The following is a 21,547-nucleotide window of genomic DNA, read 5'->3' as shown; positions in this document are numbered from 1 at the left end:
CTTCCCACTTTTCCCTCCCCTTTCCACAAGCTGAGAAGTCTCTTCCCGTGGCCACTTCCACCCCAGGCCTGTGATGGGTACTGTCTGGCTACTGCTGATATATACTCAAGGCGCAAGGGCTCTTCAGTAAGCTTGTGGTGAATGCTGCCTGGCCTGGGACTCACCCTTCAGGGAAGTGGGCTCCCCTCTGGCTCAGAGCAGGTCCAGGAATGCTATCTAAGAGCCAAAGCCTGGAATCAGGGACCCTAAGAGCCCACTTTGTATTCTAACCCCACAGTGGCCAAGTCCCCTTTACTCTTTCCTCTTCTTTTCTCAAGCAGAAGGAATTTCTCCCCATAGCCGCCGCAGCTGGAATGTGCTGGGTCATCCTGAAGCCTGCATGTCTCTGAGTCTCACCCAAAGCCCACGATGAGTACTACCTGGCTACTTCCGATTATTCAGGGCCAAAGGGCTCAGTTAGTCAGCTGGGGAGGAATCCTGCCAGAACTGGTCCTGCCCTTCAAGGCAGCAGGTTCCCTTCTGGCCCAGGGTGTGGCTAGACATGTCAGCTTGGAGCTATGGCCTGGAATATGGGCCTCAGGACTCTGCCTGGTGCCCTATCCTACTGCAGCCAAGCTGGTATCCAAGATGCAAGACAAAGTCATCTTTGTTCTTCCCTCTCTTCTTCTCAAGCAGAGGAAAGAAGTCTCTCTCTGAGCTTTGAGCTCCGCTGCCTGGGGTTGGGAGAGGGGTGGTGCAGGCAATCCCTTGGCCATCCCAGCTGGCGTCTCACTAGGTTGTGTACCCCACATTCACTGGCTCTGAGCCCAGCACAGCACCAGGACTTGCCCAGGAATTGCCATCCTTGTGGCCTAGACTGCCTTTCAAGTTTATGTAGAACCTCAGAGCACTTCAGCCCATGGTGGTGAGGCTTACTGGAACTCAGGTTCCCACTGCTGGGATGGATGATTTGCTTCCAGCTAGGGCTGGTCTGAATGATCCTCCATGGGCCCTGGGTGAGTTCTTTCCAGTGTTGCTTTGTGCTATGACTGGGCAGCACTGAGTGCCAGTGCAAAGTCTGACAATCACTGCACTGTTCTTCTCCCAGAAGCACAGATTCTCTCTCCATGCTAGATGGCTGCTGCCGGGGAATGGGGGAGAGAGAGCATTTAGCAATTCAAGACTGTCTTACCCTCTTCAGTTCCTCTTTCAGTGATATGAAGTTAAAACCAGGTACTGTGATTGCTCACTTGATTTTTCATTCTTATGAAGGTGCTTTTTTTTTGCGTGGATAGTTATTCAATATGGTGTTCCAGCAGGGAGCCGGATTAGTGGAGGCTTCTATTCAGCCATCTTGCTCTACCTTCCCTGGCTATGTCCTTTTAAATATTTATAATTGACATACAATAAATTACACTTAAAGTATACAATAAGTTCTAAAATATAACTGTGAAATCATCATCAAACTCTAGATAATTAACATATCCATCAACCCAAAAGTTTCCTCATGTTTAGATGATCTCTTTTCCCTCTAGAAACGACTCATCTACTTTCTGTCATATAGATTATAGTTTGCCTTTTCTGGAGTTTTATATAAACAGAATCATATCGTATATGCTCTTTTCTGTCTGACTTCTTTTACTTACCATGATTATTTCATCCATGTTACATGTATCAACAGTTTTTTCCTTATTTGTTGATGATAATGTTTCATTGTATGGATATATACTCCAATGGGTTTATTCATTTACCTGTTGATGTGTGTTGGATCGTTTCTAGTTTCAGCTATCACAAATAAAACTGCTGGAAACATTAATGTCCAAGTCTTTGTTTAGACATATGCTTTCGTTTTCTCTTGGGGAAATACCTTGGGTGGAGTGGCTGGATCTAATGGCCAGTGTATGTTTAACTTTATAAAGAGCTGTCAAAGTGTTTTCCTTTTTTTTTTTTTTTTTGAGACAGAATCTTGCTTTGTTGCCCAGGCTGGAGTATGGTGGTGCAATCTCAGCTCACTGCAACCTCTGCCTCCCAGCTTAAAGTGATTCTCCTGCCTCAGCTTCCTGAGCAGCTGGGGTTACAGATGCCTGCCACCATGCCCAGCTAATTTTTGTATTTTTAGTAGAGACAGGGTTTCACCATGTTGACCAGGCTGGTCTCATACTCCTGGTCTCAAGTGATCCGCCCGCCTTGCCCTCCCAAAGTGCTCAGATTACAGGTGTGAGCCACCATGCCCAGCCCAAAATTGTTTATACCATTTTATATTCCCACCAGGATTGTATGAGAGTTCCAGTTCTTCTAAATTCTTGCCAACATTTACTATTTTGAATAAATGTTCATTGTAAAAAAATTTTAAGAAGGTTATATAGGGGAAAAAAAGGCCGCTGTTAATCTGTTAATTGCACTACAGGGAGACAAAGTTATTAAACTGTCATATTTGTGGCTGGGCGTGGTAACACATGCCTGTGATCTTAGCACTGTGGGAGGCTGAGGAAGGAGGATCACTTGAGACCAGGAGTTCAAGACCAGCCTGGAAAACATATCAAGAGTCTGTCTCCACAAAAAAATTAAAAATTAAAGAAAATGACATTGTCATGTTTGTAGACTTCCCAAATTTGCCCTCCTAGGCAAACAGTGCTCTTGTTTTTAAACAAATAGTTGTATATATAATTTTCACCCTCACTATTCAAAACATGTCATAAATGGTAAATCCAAGAAAAATACAGGTATTCCCCACCCACCGAAAACTGTAAAATAGACTTTTTTCTGTCTGTACTGTTTTTTATTGCTTTTTAAATTGGTTTTCCAAGTGAGTAAGTCAGAATCTATCTGTAATGAATTTTAAATTTAGTATTTCTCTGTGATGTAGTAAACAAGAAACTAGAGGCAAAAATAGCCCTGTCCCTTGCTAAACTTCTAAGGCACGTTTCTAGTACAATTCAACACTAACATTTCAGGCCTTTAGTGCCTTATATGAGTTTTTAAAAGGGGAAGAAGGGAGGGAGCAAGAGTGTCTCATTTCATAAACTTGTGCATAACAATTATTCTTATATTTTAGTTATTGAGAGGGCTGGTAGAAAAACTAGGTAAATAATATTAATAATTATAGCACTTATTATACACTACAGAACACGTATTATGTACCAGGCATTGTGGGAGGCTCTCTCTCGTGCATTATCTCATTTCATTAGGTCCATGGAGAGTATTGCATTTTCTTAGTTTAGGCATGGCCTCCACAATAAGGATTATCAAAAGCCTAAAAATATGTAAAAGAAGCCTAGAAGGTTATTTGTTGTGCTCCTTGGGGAAGCTAGGCAAATCCTTTCAGCTGAAAACCATGGTGACTTCCAAGATCTCTGCCCCTCCCCATCCCCATGGTCCACTTCCTCTTCTCACTGTTCCTCTTAGATCCGCCACTACGAAATGGCAGCACCTTATTTACGGTCACTTTAGAGTGTAGGTTTCCTTAATGGGTCTGCCTGTCATGTTTAACGTCCTTGGCTGAGTCCAAACTCTCACTAAAATTGCCAAGCCCTTTGTCTTCCAGTGTCTAAATTATGAATGTCAGTGGAATCAGGCCAGAGTTTGAATTCTAGTCTCTTAGCCTTTGTTTCCCCTGTTCATAAAACGAATGGGGGAATTCTTTCCTCCTACAGTTTATTTATATATTCACTAATTCATTCATCCATCCATCCATTCATTCATTCAGTTTACTGAGTACCTACTATGTGCCAGTCCCTGTTCTAGGGTGGAAACTAAGAGAATGTTGTACCTGGAGGGCGCTGGAAACTCTAAAGCCCTAAGCAGTTACTGCTTTTACTATTAGTGGTTCTCCCCCACCCCCCACAAATCAACAGAACAAAGAAAATTACCTAAATAACAAGGACACAGGGAGGAACTTCTTGGCTCAGAACTTTCCAAACACTTTTTCCTGAAGGGATTCAAGAAGCAAGAAAGGTACTCGTTCGCTAGGACCTTCTCTGAGCTGTGCTCAGATTGCGTCTGGGACTATTTTTCTTGCCCAGAGAATCGAGAAACGCTGCAGCGAATTCCCGAGCTGTAGTTATAAACCGAAGTTCTCCTGCTAGGTAGCATTCAACGATCTTAATCTTCTGGGTTTCAGTTTTCTCGAATGAAAAATGCAGGTCCAAGTCCTTAACTGGCTGGGGCACCATTAGCAAGTCACTTAGTATCTCTGGGACCAGTTTGCAATGCGAGGAGGGGGCCTTAAGGTGCCTCCAGCTGAAGTCCTAGAATGAGCGCCGCGTGTCCCAAGCTGGGGCGCGCACCCCAGATCGGAGGGCGCCGATGTACAGGCAGCAAACCCATCCAATCTAGTGCATGCCTTCTTAAACATCACGAGACTCTAAGAAAAGGAAACCGAAAACGGGAAAGTCCCTCTCTCTAACCTAGCACTGCGTCGCTGGCTTGGAGACTGGTGACGGTCCCCGCGGGCCTTGCCCTGATTGGCTGGGCACCCACGGAATATAAGTGGAGGCGTCGCGCCCGGCGGGCATTCCAGCGGCGGACAGCACCCGGGCCGAGATGTCTCGCTCAGTGGCCTTAGCCGTGCTGGCGCTACTCTCTCTTTCTGGCCTGGAGGCTATCCAGCGTGAGTCTCTCCTACCCTCCCGCTCTGGTCCTTCCTCTCCCGCTCCGCACCCTCTGTGGCCCTCTCTGTGCTCTCTGGCTCCGTGACTTCCCTTCTCCAAGTTCTCCTTGGTGGCCCGCCGGGGGGCTAGTCTAGGGCTGGGTCTCCGGGAAGCGGTGGGGTGGCCTGGGAGTGGGGAAGGGGGTACGCACCCGGGACGCGCGCTTCTTGCCCCTTTCGGCGGGAAGCAGGGGAGACCTTTGGCCTACGGCGACAAGAGGGTCGGGACAAAGTTTGGGGCGTTGATAAGCGTCAGAGCGCCGAGGTTGGGGGAGGGTTTCTCTTCCGCTCTTTCGCGGGGCCTCTGGCTCCCCGAGCGCAGCTGGAGTGGGGGACGGGTAGGCTCATCCCAAAGGCGCGGAGCTGAGGGCTGTGAATGCGTGCAGGGGCGCCCGGGGTCTGGGGGAGGCGTCGCCCGGGTAAACCTGTCTGCTGCAGCTCTGCTTCCCTCGGACCGGAGAGCTGTGGACTTCGCTAGGAGCCGCTAAGTTCGCCTGCCCTGCACCTCCGGGTCTATGTGGGGCCACACCGTGGCGGGGAAAGAGCACGCGACGTTTGTAGAATGCTTGGCTGTGATACAAAGCGGTTTCGAATCATTAACCTATTTGTTCCCATCACATATCACTTTTAAAAATCGTAAGAACTACCCGTTATTGACATCTTTCTGTGTGCCAAGGACTTTACGTGCTTTGCGTTATTTAATTTTTAAAATAGTTATCTTCCGCCATAGGTAACTACTATGGTTATCTTCTGCCTCTCACAGATGAAGAAACTGAGGCACCGAGATTTTAAGAAACTTACACAGGGGATAAATGGCAGCAATCGAGATTGAAATCAAGCCTGACCAGGGCCTTTTGCGGGAGCGCATGCTTTTGTCTGTAATTCGTGCGTTTTTTTAAAGAAACATGCCTGCCTTCTGCGTGAGATTCTCCAGAGCAAACCGGGCGGCCATGGGCCCTGTGGTCTTTTCTTACAGAAGGCTTCCTTTTTGGCTCTTTGCCTGGTTCTTTCCGAGATATAGTGTGCCTCTTTCGGTTTTGAAAACATGAGGGGGTTGGGCGTGGTAGCTCACGCCTGTAATCCCAGCACTTAGGGAGGCCGAGGCGGGAGGATCGCTTGAGGTCAGTAGTTGAGACCAGCCTGGCCAACATGGTGAAAACTCGTCTCTATAAAAAATAAAAACAAAAATTAGCCAGGTGTGGTGGCTGGCGCCTGTGGCCCAAGCTACTCGGGTGGCTGAGGCGGGAGGATCTCTTGAGCCCAGGAGTTTGAGTTATCATGGCGCTAGTGCATTCCAGTCTGGGCAACAGAGCGAGACCCTGTCTCTTAAAAAAGACAAAAGAGCCAAAAAAAAAAAAAAAGAAGAAGAAGAAGAAAGAAAAAAGTGAAGGTTTGTCGAAGTCAGGAGAGTTGTAAAACCATTAATAAAGATAATCCGGCCGGGCGCGGTGGCTCAAGCCTGTAATCCCAGCACTTTGGGAGGCCGAGACGGGCAGATCACGAGGTCAGGAGATCGAGACCATCCTGACTAACACGGTGAAACCCCGTCTCTACTAAAAAATACAAAAAAAAAAAAAAACCACTAGCCGGGCGAGGTGGCGGGCGTCTGTAGTCCCAGCTACTCGGGAGGCTGAGGCAGGAGAATGGCGTGAACCCGGGAGACGGAGGTTGCAGTAAGCTGAGATCCAGCCACCGCACTCCAGCCCGGGCGACAGAGCGAGACTCTGTCTCAAAAAAAAAAAAAAGAAAGATAATCCAAGATGGTTACCAAGACTGTTGAGGACACCAAAGATCTTGAGTACTTTCTAAATACCTGGCAATACGCTAAGCCCTCTCACCTTTTCCCCCTGGCAAAACATGATCAAAAGCAGAATGTTTTGATCATGAGAAAATTGCATTTAATTTGAATACAATTTATTTACAACATAAAGGATAATGTCTATATCATCACCATTACTGCTATTTGCTGGTTATGTTAGATGTCGTTTTAAAAAATAACAATCAGATGTTTTTTAAAAAATCTTATTTTGAAAATTTCCAAAGTAATACATGCCATGCATAAACCATTTCTGGAAGATACCACAAGAAGCATGTAATGGTGATTACCTCTGAAGGTCTATTTTCCCCTCTGTCCTGTGTGTGGTTTTGTTTTGTTTTACTGTGGGCATAAATTAACTTTTCAGTTAAGTTTTGTAAGCTTAAATAGCTCTCCAAAAGTCACAAAGCCAGTAACTGGTTGAGCCCCAATTCAAACCCAGTCTGTCTGATACTTGTCCTCTTCTTAGAAAAGATTACAGTGATGCTCTCACAAAATCTTGCTGCCTTCCCTCAAACAGAGTTCCAGGCAGGATGAATCTGCGCTCTGACCCCTGAGGCATTTATTATGTTCTTATTATTAGAAGCTCAGTTGCAAAGAGCTCTCTTAGCTTTTAATGTTATGAAAAAAATCAGGTCTTCATTAGATTCCCCAATCCACCTCTCGATGGGGCTAGTAGCCTTTCCTTGATGACAGGGTGTTTCTAGAGAGATATATCTGGTCAAGGTGGCCTGGTACTCCTTCTTCCCACAACCTTCCAGACATGATGGAGTAGCTGCCTTTTAGGATCATGTACCCTGAATATAAGTGTATTTAAAAGAATTGTATACACATATATTTAGTGTCAGTCTGTATATTTAGTAGCACTAACACTTCTCTTCATTTTCGATGAAAAATATAGAGTTTATAATATTTTCTTTCCACTTCCCCATGGATGGTCTAGTCATGCCTCTCATTTTGGAAAGCACTGCTTCTGTAACATTAGGCAATGTATTCCCAACCTGGCTAGTTTACAGCAATCACCTGTGGATGCTAATTAAAACGCAAATCCCACTGTCACATGCATTACTCCATTTGATCATAATGAAAACTACGTTCTGTCCCATTTGCCATAGTCCTCACCTATCCCTGTTGTATTTTATCCAGTCCAACTCAACCATTTAAGGTATTTGCCAGCTCTTATATGCATTTAGGTTTTGTTTCTTTGTTTTCTAGCTCATGAAATTAGGTACAAAATCAGAGAGGGATCTGGCATATAAACCCGCGGCAGAAATAAAGAGGTTTTGTTGTTTGGTAAGAACATACCTTGGATTGGGCCGGGCGCAGTGGCTCATGCCTGTAATCCCAGCACTTTGGGAGGCCAAGGCAGGCAGATCACTAGAAGTTGGGAGTTCGAGACCAGCCTGGCCAACATGGTGAAACCCCGTCTCTACTAAAAATACAAAAATTAACCGGGCATGGTGGTGTGTGCCTGTAGTCCCAGGAATCACTTGAACCAAGGCAGAGGTTGCAGTGAGCTGAGATCTCGCCACTGCACTCCAGCCTGGGCAACAGAATGAGATTCCATCTCAAACAAACAAACAAAAAACCAACAAAAACAACAAAATAAAACATACCTTGGGTTGATCCGCTTAGGAACCTGAGGTAATAATAATAACATCTGCCACGTATAGAGCAATTGCTATATCCCAGGCACTCTTCTAGACACTTAATACAGTTTAGAAAATCAGGTGGGTGTAGATCGAGGCAGGAGCAGGAACCAAAAAGAAAGGAGTAAACATAAGGGGAAAAAATGGAAGGGGTGGAAACAGAGTACAGTAACATGAGTAATTTGATGGGGCTATTATGAACTGAGAAATGACCTTTGAAAAGTAGCTTGGAGCCAAATCATGTAGACTCTTGAGTGATGTGTTAAAGAATGCTATGAGTGCTGAGAAGCCATCAGAAGTGCTTGAGAGCATCCAGAAAAAGGTTCTTAAAAATGCAGCACAATCTCCAGTGACAGAAGATACTGCTAGAAATCTGCTAGAAAAAACCAAAAAAGTCATGTATAGAGGAATTATGAGGGAAAGATACCACGTAATGGTTTATTCCTCAAAATGGAGGTGGCTTGTTGGGAAGGGGGAAGCTCATTTGGCCAGAGTGGAAATGGAATTGGGAGAAATCGATGATCAAATGTAAACACTTGGTGCCTGATGGAGCTTGAGACCAAGTTAGCCCCAAGTGAAATACTCTGGCAATATTAATGTGTCTTTTCCCTATGTTCCTCAGGTACTCCAAAGATTCAGGTTTACTCACGCCATCCACCAGAGAATGGAAAGCCAAATTTCCTGAATTGCTATGTGTCTGGGTTTCATCCATCTGATATTGAAGTTGACTTACTGAAGAATGGAGAGAAAATGGGAAAAGTGGAGCATTCAGACTTGTCTTTCAGCAAAGACTGGTCTTTCTATCTCTTGTACTACACTGAATTCACCCCCAATGAAAAAGATGAGTATGCCTGCCGTGTGAACCATGTGACTTTGTCAGGGCCCAGGACAGTTAAGTGGGGTAAGTCTTACGTTCTTTTGTAAGCTGCTGAAAGTTGTGTATGAGTAGTCATATCATAAAGCTGCTTTGATATAAAAAAAAGTCTATGGCCATACTACCCTGAATGAGTCCCATCCCATCTGATATAAACAATCTGCATATTGGGATTGTCAGGGAATGTTCTTAAAGATCAGATTAGTGGCATCTGCTGAGAGATTGCTGCACAGCATGGTTTCTGAACCAGTAGTTTCCCTGCAGTTGAGCAGGGAGCAGCAGCAGCACTTGCATGAATACATATGCACTCTTAACACTTCTTACCTACTGGCTTCCTCTAGCTTTCGTGGCAGCTGCAGGTATATTGAGCACTAACGAACATCTCAAGAAGGTATAGACCTTTGTTTGTAAGTCCTGTGTATCCTAGCGTCCTATAATCCTGGACTCCTCCAGTACTCTCTGGCTGGATTGGTATCTGAGGCTAGTAGGAAGGGCATGTTCCTGCTGGGTAGCTCTAAACAAGGTATACATGGATAGGAACAGCAGCCTATTCTGCCAGCCTTATTTCTAACCATTTTAGACATTTGTTAGTACATGGTATTTTAAAAGTATAACTTAATGTCTTCTTTTTTCTTTCTCCACTGTCTTTTTCATAGATCGAGACATGTAAGCAGCATCATGGAGGTAAGTTTTTGACCTTAAGAAAATGTTTTTGTTTCACTATCCTGAGGACTATTTATAGACAGTTCTAACAGGATAACCCTCACTATGTGGAGAACATTGACAGAGTAGCATTTTAGCAGGCAAAGAAGAATCCTACAGGGTCACATTTCCTTCTCCCGTGGTATGAAGAAGGTGTGTGGCCCCGGGTGTGGCCACATTACTGACCCTCTACAGAGAGGGCAAAGGAACTGCCAGTATGGTATTGCAGGATAGAGGCAGGTGGTTACCCACATTACCTGCAAGGCTTTGATCTTTCTTCTACCATTTCCACATTGGACATCTCTGCTGAGAAGAGAAAATGAATCACTCTCTTCCTTTGTATAATAGTTGTTTTATTCTTCAGACAGAAGAGAGGAGTTATACAGTTCTGCAGACGTCCCATTCCTGTGTGGGGACTGTGTTTGCCTCTTAGAGGCTCCCAGGCCACTAGATGAGATAAAGGGAACCAGATTGTTAAAACTTGATGTAGTGATACTACAATAGATGTAACTACAAAGAACTCCAGAAGCAAGAGAGAGGGAGGAACTTGGACTTCTCTGCATCTTTAGTTGGAGTCCAAATGTATAAGATCCAGCTTTTCAGTGAAATTCTACTGCCCAGGGTACTTTGATGCTGAAAACCCATTCAAATCTCCTGTTACATTCTAGAACAGGGAATTGATTTGGGAGAGCATCAGGAAGGTGGATGATCTGCCCAGTCACACTGGTAGTAAATTGTAGAGCCAGGACTTGAACTCGAATATAGTCATGTGTTACTTAATGACGGGGACATATTCCAAGAAATGCTTACACAAACCTAGGTGTTGTAGCCTACTACACACATAGGCTACATGGTCTAGCCTGTTGCTCCTAAGCTACAAACCTGTACAGCCTGTTACTGTACTGAATACTGTGGGCGGTTGTAACACAATGGTATTTGTGTATCTAAACATAGAAAAGGTACAGTAAAAAGTATGCTATTTTAATATCATGAAACCACTGTCATATATACAGTCCAGCACTGACCAAAATATCATATCAGCATTTTTTCTTCTAAGATTTTGGCAGCACCAAACGGATACACTAACAGGATATACTCTTTGTAATGGGTTTGGAGAACTGTCCGTAGTTACTTCTTTTAAAAAGGTGACCTACACAGTAGAAGTTAGACAGGTTTGGTAATGAGATCTGCAATCCAAATAAAATAAATTCATTTGCTCACCTTTTTCTTTTCTTTTCAGGTTTGAAGATGCCGCATTTGGATTGGATGAATTCCAAATTCTGCTTCCTTGCTTTTTAATATTGATATGCTTATACACTTTTTGCAAAAAATTCAGAGTTATAATAATGTTAACACAGGCATGATCTTCTTTATAATTCTACTTTGAGTGCTATCTCCATGTTTGAGGTATCTGGGCAGCTAGCTTTAGGAGGGCTGGCAACTTAGAGGTGGGGAGCAGAGAATTCTCATATCCAACATCAACATCTTCGTCAGATTGAACTCTTCAATCGAAGCTTGATAAGATAGTTATGCATATATAAGTTAACTTCCAATTTACATACTGTGCTTAGAATTTGGAGGAAAAATTTAGAAATATAATTGATGGGGTTATTGGAAATTTGTTATAATGAGTAAAACATTTTGTCATATAAGATTCATATTTACTTCTTATACATTTGATAAAGTTGCAGTTAATCTGGTTCATTTTTGTTCCATGAGTTAAATAAAACCATGAAACTTGATGTGTTGTCTCTTATATCTTGCTCCCACTATTACCCCTTTATTTTCAAACAGGGAAACGGTCTTCAAGTGCCATGTGGTAAAAAGTGTGAACCTCTTGTATATAGGGTTTGGCTCACAGTGTAAAGGGCCTCAGTGATCCACATTTTCCAGATTAGGAATCTGATGCTCAAAGAAGTTAAATGGCATAGTTGGAGTGACACAGCTGTCTAGTGAGAGGCCAGCCTTCTATACTTTAGCCAGAGTTCTTTCTTGTGGGCCAGGTCATGAGGAGTATGCAAACTCTAAGAGGGAGCAAAAGTATCTAAGGATTTAATATTTTAGCAAGGAATAGATACACAGTCATCCCGTGGTCTCCCTGGGGGATTGGTTTCAGGACCCCTTCTTAGACACCAAAATCTCTGGATATTTAAGTCCCTTCTATAAAATGGTATAGTATTTGCATATAACCTATGCACATCCTCCTGTATACTTTAAATCATTTCTAGATTACTTATAATACCTAATACAATGTAAATGCTATGTAAATGGTTGTTATTGTTTAAGGAATAATGACAAGAAAAAAAAAGTCTGTACATGTTCAGTAAAAACACAACCATCCCTTTTTTTCCCCCAATGTTTTTGATCCATGGTTTGCTGAATCCACCGATGTGGAGCCCCTGGATACTAAAGGCCAACTGTACTTTGAATGACAACGGATTTAAGATTTTCAAGGCATAGTTTTATACCTGATGGCCAGTTTTGTTTATTTGACCAAGAATCTAAATTAGCTAGTTCTAGGTACTGACAGGATAAATAAAACACAACACTGCTCCCAATCGTCTCAGTTTAGCGGAGGGACAGATATGCAGTCAAATAATTAAAATATATACCTGATAAGAATATAGCATAGGTACTCACAAAGAACTTGGCAATGGAAATTTTGTTGTTCAGGCTGGGCGAGGTGTCTCATGTCTGTAATCTCAGCACTTTGGGAGGCCATGGTAGGATGATCACTTGAGCCCAGGAGTCCGAGACCAGCCTGGGCGACATAACAAGACCCTGTCTCAATTCGAAAAATTGAATTAAAAAAAAAATAATAATTTTTTACGAAAGAAATAATGTTGTTCAAGGAACAACAACAAAAATCTAGGGAGGTGTTAGAGAAGCCATTCGCCTGAGCTGAGAGTAAGTGGGTAGTGGTTCTCTTGATTGGTGGGTGGGGCCTGGGTTTCCAGGCATGGGAGCCAGGAAGGACAGCCACATGGCAGGTTTGGGTAATTCCAAACAGTGGAGCAAGGGTATCTGAGGGAAGACTTGTAGGAACTTGGCTGAACAAATTGGAGGGTGATACTCTGAAAGAAAAACAAAGTTTTAAAATTTCTACTCTTACACTCAACACAGAATGCTTCTGTGACCAGATATGTTTTCTACATTCTGTGAGAAGAAAAACTTTAGACAGATTAAATTTAACAGAGTTTAACTGAGCAAAAATGATTCTCGAACCAGGCAGCTGCCAGAACCAGAACAGATTCAAAATGACTCTGGGGATGCCACATGGTTGGATAACATTTAGGGTCAGAAAAAGGAAAGTGATGTGCAGAAAATGGAAGTCAGGGGAAGAAACAGCCAGATTGGTTGCAGCTCAGCATTTGCCTCATTTAAACAGGGTTTGAAGAGTTGACCACGTGTGATTGGCTGAGACTCTGTGGTATAACAGTAAGTTACAGTCTGTTGACATATTATCCAGTTAGGTTGCAGTTCACTATGCATAGAGAAACCTTTAGCCTGAACTTACATAGGGAGGCAGCTTTATTTATTTAATTTTTGTTTTGAGACAAGGTCTCACTCTGTCACCCAGGCTGGAGTTCAGTGGTATGATCATGGCTTACTGCAGCCTCAACTTCCTGGCCTCAAGCAATCCTCCTGCCTCAGGCTCCAGAGTAGCTGGCGCTACAGGCACACGTCACCATGCCTGGCTAATTTTGTTTTTTAATTTTTAGTAGAGATGAACTCCTGGCCTTGAGCAATTCTTTTGCCTCAGCCTCCCAAAATGCTGGGATTACAGGTGTGAGCCACTGCGCCCAACCAAGGCAACTTTAGGCTAAACCTTTTTTTGAGACAGAGTTTCTCTCTTGTTGTCTAGGCTGGAGTGCAGTGGAACCATTTTGGCTCACTGCAACCTCCACCTCCAGGGTTCAAGCGATTCTCGTGCCTCAGCCTCCCGAGTAGCTGGGATTACAAGCATGCGCCACCACACCTGGCTAATTTTGTATTTTTAGTAGAGATGGCGTTTCACTATGTTGTCCAGGCTGGTCTCAAACTCCTAGCCTCAAGTGATCCTCTGGCCTCAGCCTCCCAGAGTACTGAGATTACAGGCATGAGCCACTGTGCCCTGCCTAGGCTAAACTTAATTTAACAACACCAAACAATCTCCAGCAGACACCAACTGGGTATCCTATAATTCAATTCGATTCTGATGGGATCTACCTGGAGATGGTGTCAGATCCACTGGTTGAGGGTTCCGTCCCACAAGACTGCCCTCCACTTCAGATGCCAATCACACATAGTAGATTGTTTTTTTTGTTTGTTTGTTTTTTGAGACGGAGTCTTGCTCTGTCACCCAGGCTGGAGTGCAGTGGCCAGATCTCAGCTCACTGCAACATAGTAGGTTGTTACCTCTACTTCTGACTGACCAGCTGGAAACCAGGACTCCCATGACCCCCTCCTTGATTTTGATTAATTTGCTAGGACAGTTCACATTTACCAATCTATTATAAAATATATTATAAAAGCTACAGACGAATAGCTAGATGAAGAGATGAATAGGGTTGTATGTAGCGGGTTTTGGTGGTAAGAGTCCATGCCCTTTCCAGGTGTATGCCACCCTCCCAGCACCTCCACACATTCAGCAAACAAGAAGCTCATCGTTCAAGAGTTTTTATAGAGCTTGATCTCCAACTCCCCTTCACCTTCCCAGAAATGGACAGGTCAGGGTGGAAGTTCCAACACACTAATCTTTTCATCAGTTGGTCTTTCTGGTGACTAGCACCATCCTGAGGCTATCTAGGGGCCCCAACCTATAATGAGTATAACCTCATTAACATATACTCAAGAGTTATCAAAGAGTCTTATTAGCAATAACAAAAGACACTCCTATCATTCAAAATTCAAAGGGTTTTAGGAACTTATGACAGGAACTGGGGACAAAGACCAAATGTGTTTCATATTATACCACACTTACCTAGGCCATTCATTAACTCTTCACTTGGGTGCAAACTAAAATTACATGTAGAGTTTATAAAAACAAAACAAAGAAAAACAAACACACACACACACATAAACAACAAGCTGGGCGCGGTGGCTCACGCCTGTAATCCCAACACTTTGAGAGGCCAAGGTGAGCAGATCATGAGGTCAGGAGTTCAAGACCAGCCTGGCCAACATGGTGAAACTCTGTCTCTACTAAGAACACAAAAATTAGCCGGGCATGGTGGTGGTGCATGCCTGTAATCCCAGCTACTCAGGAGGCAGAGGCAAGAGGATCGCTTGAACCTGGGAGGCAGAGGTTGCAGTGAGCTGAGATCACGCCATTGCACTCCAGCCTGGGCAACAGAGTGAGACTCTGTCTCAAAAACAGCAATAACAACAACAACAAAAACCTTACCAGCTTCTCGGACTCTCATCCAGGCCAACTAAATCATAATCTCTTGGTATGGAGCCCAGGTATACTGTTATTTTTTTAAAAAACCTCTAGAGAGTTTTAATGTACATCCAAGATTGAGAGACCCATTGAGTTAAATAATAAAGAACTCTTTCTCCATTCTGTATCATTCAACAGAGCTATTTTGTGAGGGGCTGCTGGGCTGGCTGATATTACAAGGTAATAGTATGTCAAAGTCAAATGAAATATAGAGATTAATCTCTGAAATTAAAATGTTTTATTTGGGAGGAAAGAATTGCAATTCAGGGCATACACACAGACCAGCTGGTCTTTGGCATGACTGAAGTACAAAAAGGTTTTATAAAATGCAAAAATGTTACACATTGTTCTGAGAAATTTCACTGGTGCTAGTAAGGTTTTGAGGAGCTGGCAAGTTCGGACTGGCAAATGATGGCAATGAACAGAGCTAGTCTGTTCAATGTAGTTGTAGCAGGTTGTTTCAGTAGCCTTAGTTAAACCTGGTTTCAGGTGATAGCAGGCAGTTTCAGCTGCCAGGCTTGCAGAAAATTGCATTTTTGGAGCAATGTTTTGTGCCCTGAGTGCTTCTCCCTGGCTTCTTGACTCTGTTTTTGTTGAGTAAGACAAAAATGACCCAATTTGTAGTATCAACTTTCACAGTTCCTTTGGAGCATGCCTTAGTTCCTCTTTTCAGAAGAAGAGAGCAAGCAAAGAGGAGGAATACTGGAAGTTTAATTAACCTTATTAAATATAATTATGCAATGCAAATTAAACGGAAAAGTCCCAACGCCAGTAATAAAGAAGTAGATCTTACATACTGATATGGAGGAATACCCATACTATGTTGCTGAAACAAGAATTACTTTCTAGAAAATATATGTAAGAAGCCCCTTTAAAAAAACATACTAGGTGGGGTGTGGTGGCTCACGCCTGTAATCCCACCACTTTGGGAGGCTGAGGTAGGTGGTCACTTGAGGACAGGAGTTTCAGACCAGCCTGGCCAATGTGGCAAAACCCTGTCTCTACTAATATTACAAAAATTAGCCAGGCATGGTGGTGGGCACCTGTAATTCCAGCTACTCGGGAGGCTGAGGCACAGGAGAATTGCTTCAACCCAGGAGGTGGAGGTTGCAGTGAGGAGAGATGGCACTACTGCACTCCAGCCTGGGTGACAGAGTGAGACTGTGTCTCAATAAAAAATAAAAAGTAAAAAAAAAGAAAGAAAGAAAGAAAAAATTTTGTATACCTCTGTAATCACTTACAACATGGAAATTACTATCTTTTGGACTCTACTATATTCTACTTTATAGAGGTGGCTCTCAGTGTGTATATATAACTCACCACTTTATATTACGCTTATTTAAATTTTTTTTTTTTTTTTTTTTGAGGCGGAGTCTTGCTCTGTCGCCCAGGCTGGAGTGCAGTGGCCAGATCTCAGCTCACTGCAAGCTCCGCCTCCTGGGTTTACGCCATTCTCCTGCCTCAGCCTCCCGAGTAGCTGGGACTACAGGCGCCCGCCACCTCGCCCGGCTAGTTTTTTGTATTTTTAGTAGAGACGGGGTTTCACCGTGTTAGCCAGGATGGTCTTGATCTCCTGACCTCGTGATCCGCCCGTCTCGGCCTCCCAAAGTGCTGGGATTACAGGCTTGAGCCACCGCGCCCGGCCGCTTATTTAAATTTTTAAAAATTGTTATTATTAATTAATCTTTGTCAAATAGGTATCCTTACATTTCCTTATATATTCAACTCTTGAACAATACGGAGTTTGAGGTGGCAACCCCCGATGCTGTCAAAATCCAAGTATAACCTTTAACTCCTCAAAAACGTAACTGCTAATAGCCTACTGCTGACTGGATGCCCTATCGATAACGTAAACAGTCAACACATATTTTATATGTTATATATACTAAATATACTGTATTCTGAAAATAAAGTAAGCTAGAGAAAAGCAAATGTTATTAAGAAAATCATAAGGAAGAGAAAATGTATTTATTATTCATTAAGTGGCAGTGCATCATCATAAAGATCTTTATTCTCATCATCTTCATGTTGAATAGGCCAAGGAGGAGGAGGAAGAGAAAGGGTTGGTCTTATTGTCTCAGGGGAAGCAGAGGCAGAAGAAAATCCACATAAAAGTGAACTCTTGGCCAGGTGCAGTGGCTCACACCTGTAATCCCAGAACTTTGGGAGGCCGAGGCAAGCAGATCATCTAAGGTTGGGAGTTCGAGACCAGCCTGGCTAACATGGTGAGACCCCATCTCTACTAAAAATACAAAAATTAGCTGGATGTGGTGGTGCATACCTGTAATCCCAGCTACTTGGGAGGCTGAGGCAGCAGAATCACTTGAACCCAGGAGGGGGAGGTTGCAGTGAGTGGAGATTGCGTCACTGCACACTAGCCTGCGTGACAGAGCAAGACTTTGTCACCAAAAACAAAAAACAAAAAAAAAAGTGGACCCTTGCATCACCTGAGCCTGGGAGGTTGAGGCTGCAGTGAGCAGAGATCAGGACACTACACTCCAGCCTGGGTGATGAAGCAAGTCCCTGTCAAAAAGGAAAAAAAAAAAGTGGACCCTTGCACCCCAAACCTGTGTTGTTCAAAGGTTAACTGTATCCTCCTTTAAAAAAGTGGTTATTGTTAAATAATAATTTTTATATCTTACTTTTTTTCATGATCCCTAATGAAAACATGTCATAAATGGACATGTCTTTTCTAGTTTTGTCAACAACCACTTTCACAGTATTTTTGGGCTGTTGCTTTTTACTTGTCATTCTTGTGTTGTAAACCCCTGAAGCAAAACTCAAGGTCTTTTCTTTTTTCTTTTCTTTTCGTTTTGTTTCTTTTCTGAGACAGGGTATCACCCTGTCACCCAGGCTTGTGTTCAGTGGCACAATCTTGGCTCACTGCAGCCTCAGCCTCTTGGACTCAAGCAATCCTCTCATCTCAGCCTCCTAAGTAGCTGAGACCACAGGTGTGCACCACCCATTCCTGACTAATTTTATTTTTGTATTTTTTTGTAGAGATGGGGGGGTCTCACTATGTTGCCCTGGCTGGTCTTGAACTTGTGGGTTCAAGCGATCCTCCAGTCTCGACCTCTCAAAGTGCTGGGATTACAGAGCCACCGGACCCAGCCACTTCCTATAATAAAAAAAAAATATTTTGTCTGTGATGCAGCCATCAAAGTTTTAGGGGGAAGAGATTGGCATTGTCTTTCCCTGGAGTCTAGACCTATAAGAAAAAAGTTGAAGGCTAACATTTGGGTTCTAGATATCTTAAAATAAATAATAAAGTGTCTCTGATTACTTTGATTGAAAAGTTTGTGCATAGAAATTATTCTGGTACTTTGGAGAGTTATAAGAAGGGCTAATGGAAAAAAAAACTGATAAATACAATTAAAATAACAGTCGAGCATATATTAAGCACTTACTATGCACTAAACTCTATATATCTCCTGTCATTAGTTGGATGCAATTATTAGATATCTTTGGTCCTCCACAACATAGGTGATTAAAAAGTCTAAGAAACTGAGGAGATATCTATGTCTTTGGTAAGACACACAGGCCCAACTGAAGCCTGCAATGATGTGCAGGTTTCCCCTCCCCCATGGACCACATGAACCACTTCCTCTTTTTTTTTTTTTTTTTTTTTTTTAAGCAATAAAGCTTTTTAATCACCTTTTTTTTTTTTTTTTTTTTTAAACAGAGTCTCACTCTATCACCGAGGCTAGAGTGCAGTGGCACAATCTCAGCTCACTGCAACTTCTGCTTCCTGGGTTCAAGTGATTCTCCTGGCTTAGTCTCTCGAGTAGCTGGGATTACAGGTGTGCACCACCATGCCTAATTTATTTTTATTTTTATTTTTAGTAGAGATGGGGTTTCACCATGCGGGCCAGGCTGATCTCAAACTCCTGACCTCATGATCCGCTTGCCTTGGCCTCCCAAAATGCTGGGATTACAGGCACTTCCTCTTTTCACTGTTTTCACTCAGAAAAACAGAGAGGACTTTTGCTACCACTAAATGACACAGCATAGTTGAAGCGGTTTTCTCGTCATTTATTATGGCTCAAATGTTTGTCCCTTCTGAAATTCATGTTGCAACTTAATCCTGACAGGGCAGAGCGGCTCACACTTCTAATCCCAGCACTCTGGGAGGCTGAGACTGGAGGATCGCATGAGCCCAGGAGTTTGAGACCAGCCTGGGCAACATAGTGAGTCCCCCTCTCTACGAAAACAAACAAACAAAAACTAGCTGGGTGTGGCAGCACACACCTGTAGTCCCAGCTACTTGGAAGGCTGAGGCGGGAAGATTGTTTGAGCCCAGGAGGAGTTCAAGAGCAGTCTGGGCAATATAGTGAGACCTCGTATCTGTCTGTCATCTATTATCTATCTATCTATCTATCTATCTATCTATCTATCTATCTATCTATCTAAAATAAATCAAATTAAAAAATAAAAAATAATGAAGCAAAGAAAAGAAAGTTAACCTTCAATATAACAGTATTAAGAAGTAGGGCCTTTAAGAGGGAACTGGGTCACTAGGACTCCTTCATGAATGGATTAATGGATTAATAGAGAATGGGTCTGTTATAAAAGCCAGTTTGGCTCTCTCTCGTGCCCCTCTAAATCTTTATCTTTAGCCATGTTATGATGCCTCTCTGATATCTTCAGCCACGTTATGGTGCGGAACAAGGCCCTCACTCAAAGCAAACCAGATACAGCCCCTCAACATTGAACTTCTCAGCCTCTTCTATACATTTTTCTTTCTTTCTTTCTTTCTTTCTTGTTTTGAGATAGGATCTTGCTCTGTCATTGTGCCATTGCAGCCTCAAACTCCTGGGCTCAAGTGATCCTTCTGCTTCAGCATCCCAAGTAGCTGGGCTTACAGACGCACACCACCATGCATCACTAATTTTTTTTTTTTTTTTTTTTTGAGACGGAATCTTGCTCTGTCACCCAGGCTGGAGTGCAGTGGCGCGATCTCAGCTCACTGCAAGCTCCACCTCCCGGGTTCACGCCATTCTCCTGCCTCAGCCTCCAGAGTAGCTGGGACTACAGGCGCCTGCCACCACGCCCGGCTAATTTTTTTGTATTTTTGGTAGAGATGGGGTTTCACCGTGTTAGCCAGCATGGTCTTGATCTCCTGACCTCATGATCCACCCGTCTCGGCCTCCCAAAGTGCTGGGATTACAGGCGTGAGCCACTGTACCCGGCCACGTGGTTAATTTTTAAAAACTTTTTGTAGAGACAGATTCTCACTATGTTGCCAAGGCTGGTCTGAAACTCTTGGCCTCAAGTGATCCTCCAGCCTTGGTCTCCCAAAAAGATGAGATTACAGGCATGAGCCACCGCACCTGGCCTCTTTTTTTGTATATTACCTGATCTCAGGTATTCTGTTACAGCAACAGAAAGACTAAGACAGAATCCTTAGCTGTCTGCAAGTGTGCATGCCATTTTCACCATCTGAAGAGCGAGTGAGTGTCTTAGGTGGAGTCTTGCAAAAGCAGGCCCTGAGCCAAAGATTTGGATGCAAATGACTTATTAAGAAAGGGCTCTTCAAGACCGCACCATTGCACTCCAGCCTGGGCAAGAAGAGTGAAACTCCGTTTCAAAAAAAAAAAAAGGGGGGACTTCTAGCAAAAGAACAGTAAAGGAGTGGGGGATGAAGGACAGGAAATGGTAAGAAGCCAAGCGAGAGCGTGATTTCAGAAGTCCTACACTCAGCCTGATCACACAGGAAGCTCTAGAACAAAGAACACACGTCAGAGTTTTTCCTGCCTTAACACAAAGGACCTGGGCTTTGGTGCTTTTCATCAGCCTGTCTGTGGCTATCCGGGGTTGTGGAATGAGGTGAAACATAAAACTCCCAGATACTTCCAGCTCCTTCCAGTGTCTGAGGGTAATCTGCAGGACTGAGGGTAATCGCAGATGCTAGCTGTTAGCAGCAAACTATGCAAAAGCTGAGGACGGGCTCATAAAGCCAGATCTGGGTGAGGCATGTTTCCTGTCAACATCCTCTGCCGGGCCCATAACACATGCAACCCCAAACTTCCATTAATGCTAAGGGGATAGCATTACAGTGTGTATGACATTGGACTCAGACCTGAGTTTGAATCCTAATTCCACAAAAGAAATTGGAAAAGAGTCATATTGCTGACTTGATCCTTTGTCGCCATATCCATAAAACGGGATAATTATTCCTATACCATAAATGTACTTATTTATTCACTTAATCGTTTGTTAAATAAATATGGAGTGTCTACTTTGTGCCGGGCACTCTTTTAGGGTGGTTCTGAGAAGGGGATGGCAATCAGAAGGGCTCTGTAAGATGCAAGACTCCAGGCAACTGCTTTTACTTCCAGTGGTTCTTTATGTTCACAGCTCATTAGAGCAAATTACCACAGCAGGGAGATACAGGTTGAGTATCCCTTATTCGAAAGGCCTGGCACCAGAAGTGTTTTAAATTTTGGATTTTTTCGGA

General features: G+C 43.4%; 2 protein-coding genes across 4 annotated transcripts in view; one reads left to right on the top strand and one right to left on the bottom strand.

Annotated features, from left to right (window-relative positions):
• PATL2 (PAT1 homolog 2) overlaps positions 1-4,335 on the bottom strand; it is a 45,752-nt gene extending 41,417 nt beyond the window's left edge. For both annotated transcript variants that reach the window (XM_031668763.1, XM_031668765.1), the window contains exon 1: positions 3,849-4,335. The gene's annotated coding sequence lies outside the window, so the exon portion shown is untranslated. The remainder of the gene's footprint in view (positions 1-3,848) is intronic.
• Positions 4,336-4,456: 121 nt separating this feature from the next.
• Positions 4,457-11,234, top strand: B2M (beta-2-microglobulin). 2 transcript variants are annotated; one of them, NM_001173535.1, is given in 4 exon segments: positions 4,492-4,588; positions 8,715-8,993; positions 9,623-9,650; positions 10,909-11,234. In NM_001173535.1, coding segments are annotated over 3 exon segments (360 nt in total). In that variant the 5' UTR covers positions 4,492-4,521; the 3' UTR covers positions 9,637-9,650; positions 10,909-11,234.
• The last annotated feature ends 10,313 nt before the right edge of the window (positions 11,235-21,547 follow it).

This window comes from Papio anubis, chromosome 7 (genome assembly GCF_008728515.1).
Source record: "Papio anubis isolate 15944 chromosome 7, Panubis1.0, whole genome shotgun sequence".
Classification (NCBI taxonomy): domain Eukaryota; kingdom Metazoa; phylum Chordata; class Mammalia; order Primates; family Cercopithecidae; genus Papio; species Papio anubis.
This window is presented reverse-complemented; position numbering and strand designations above follow the sequence as displayed.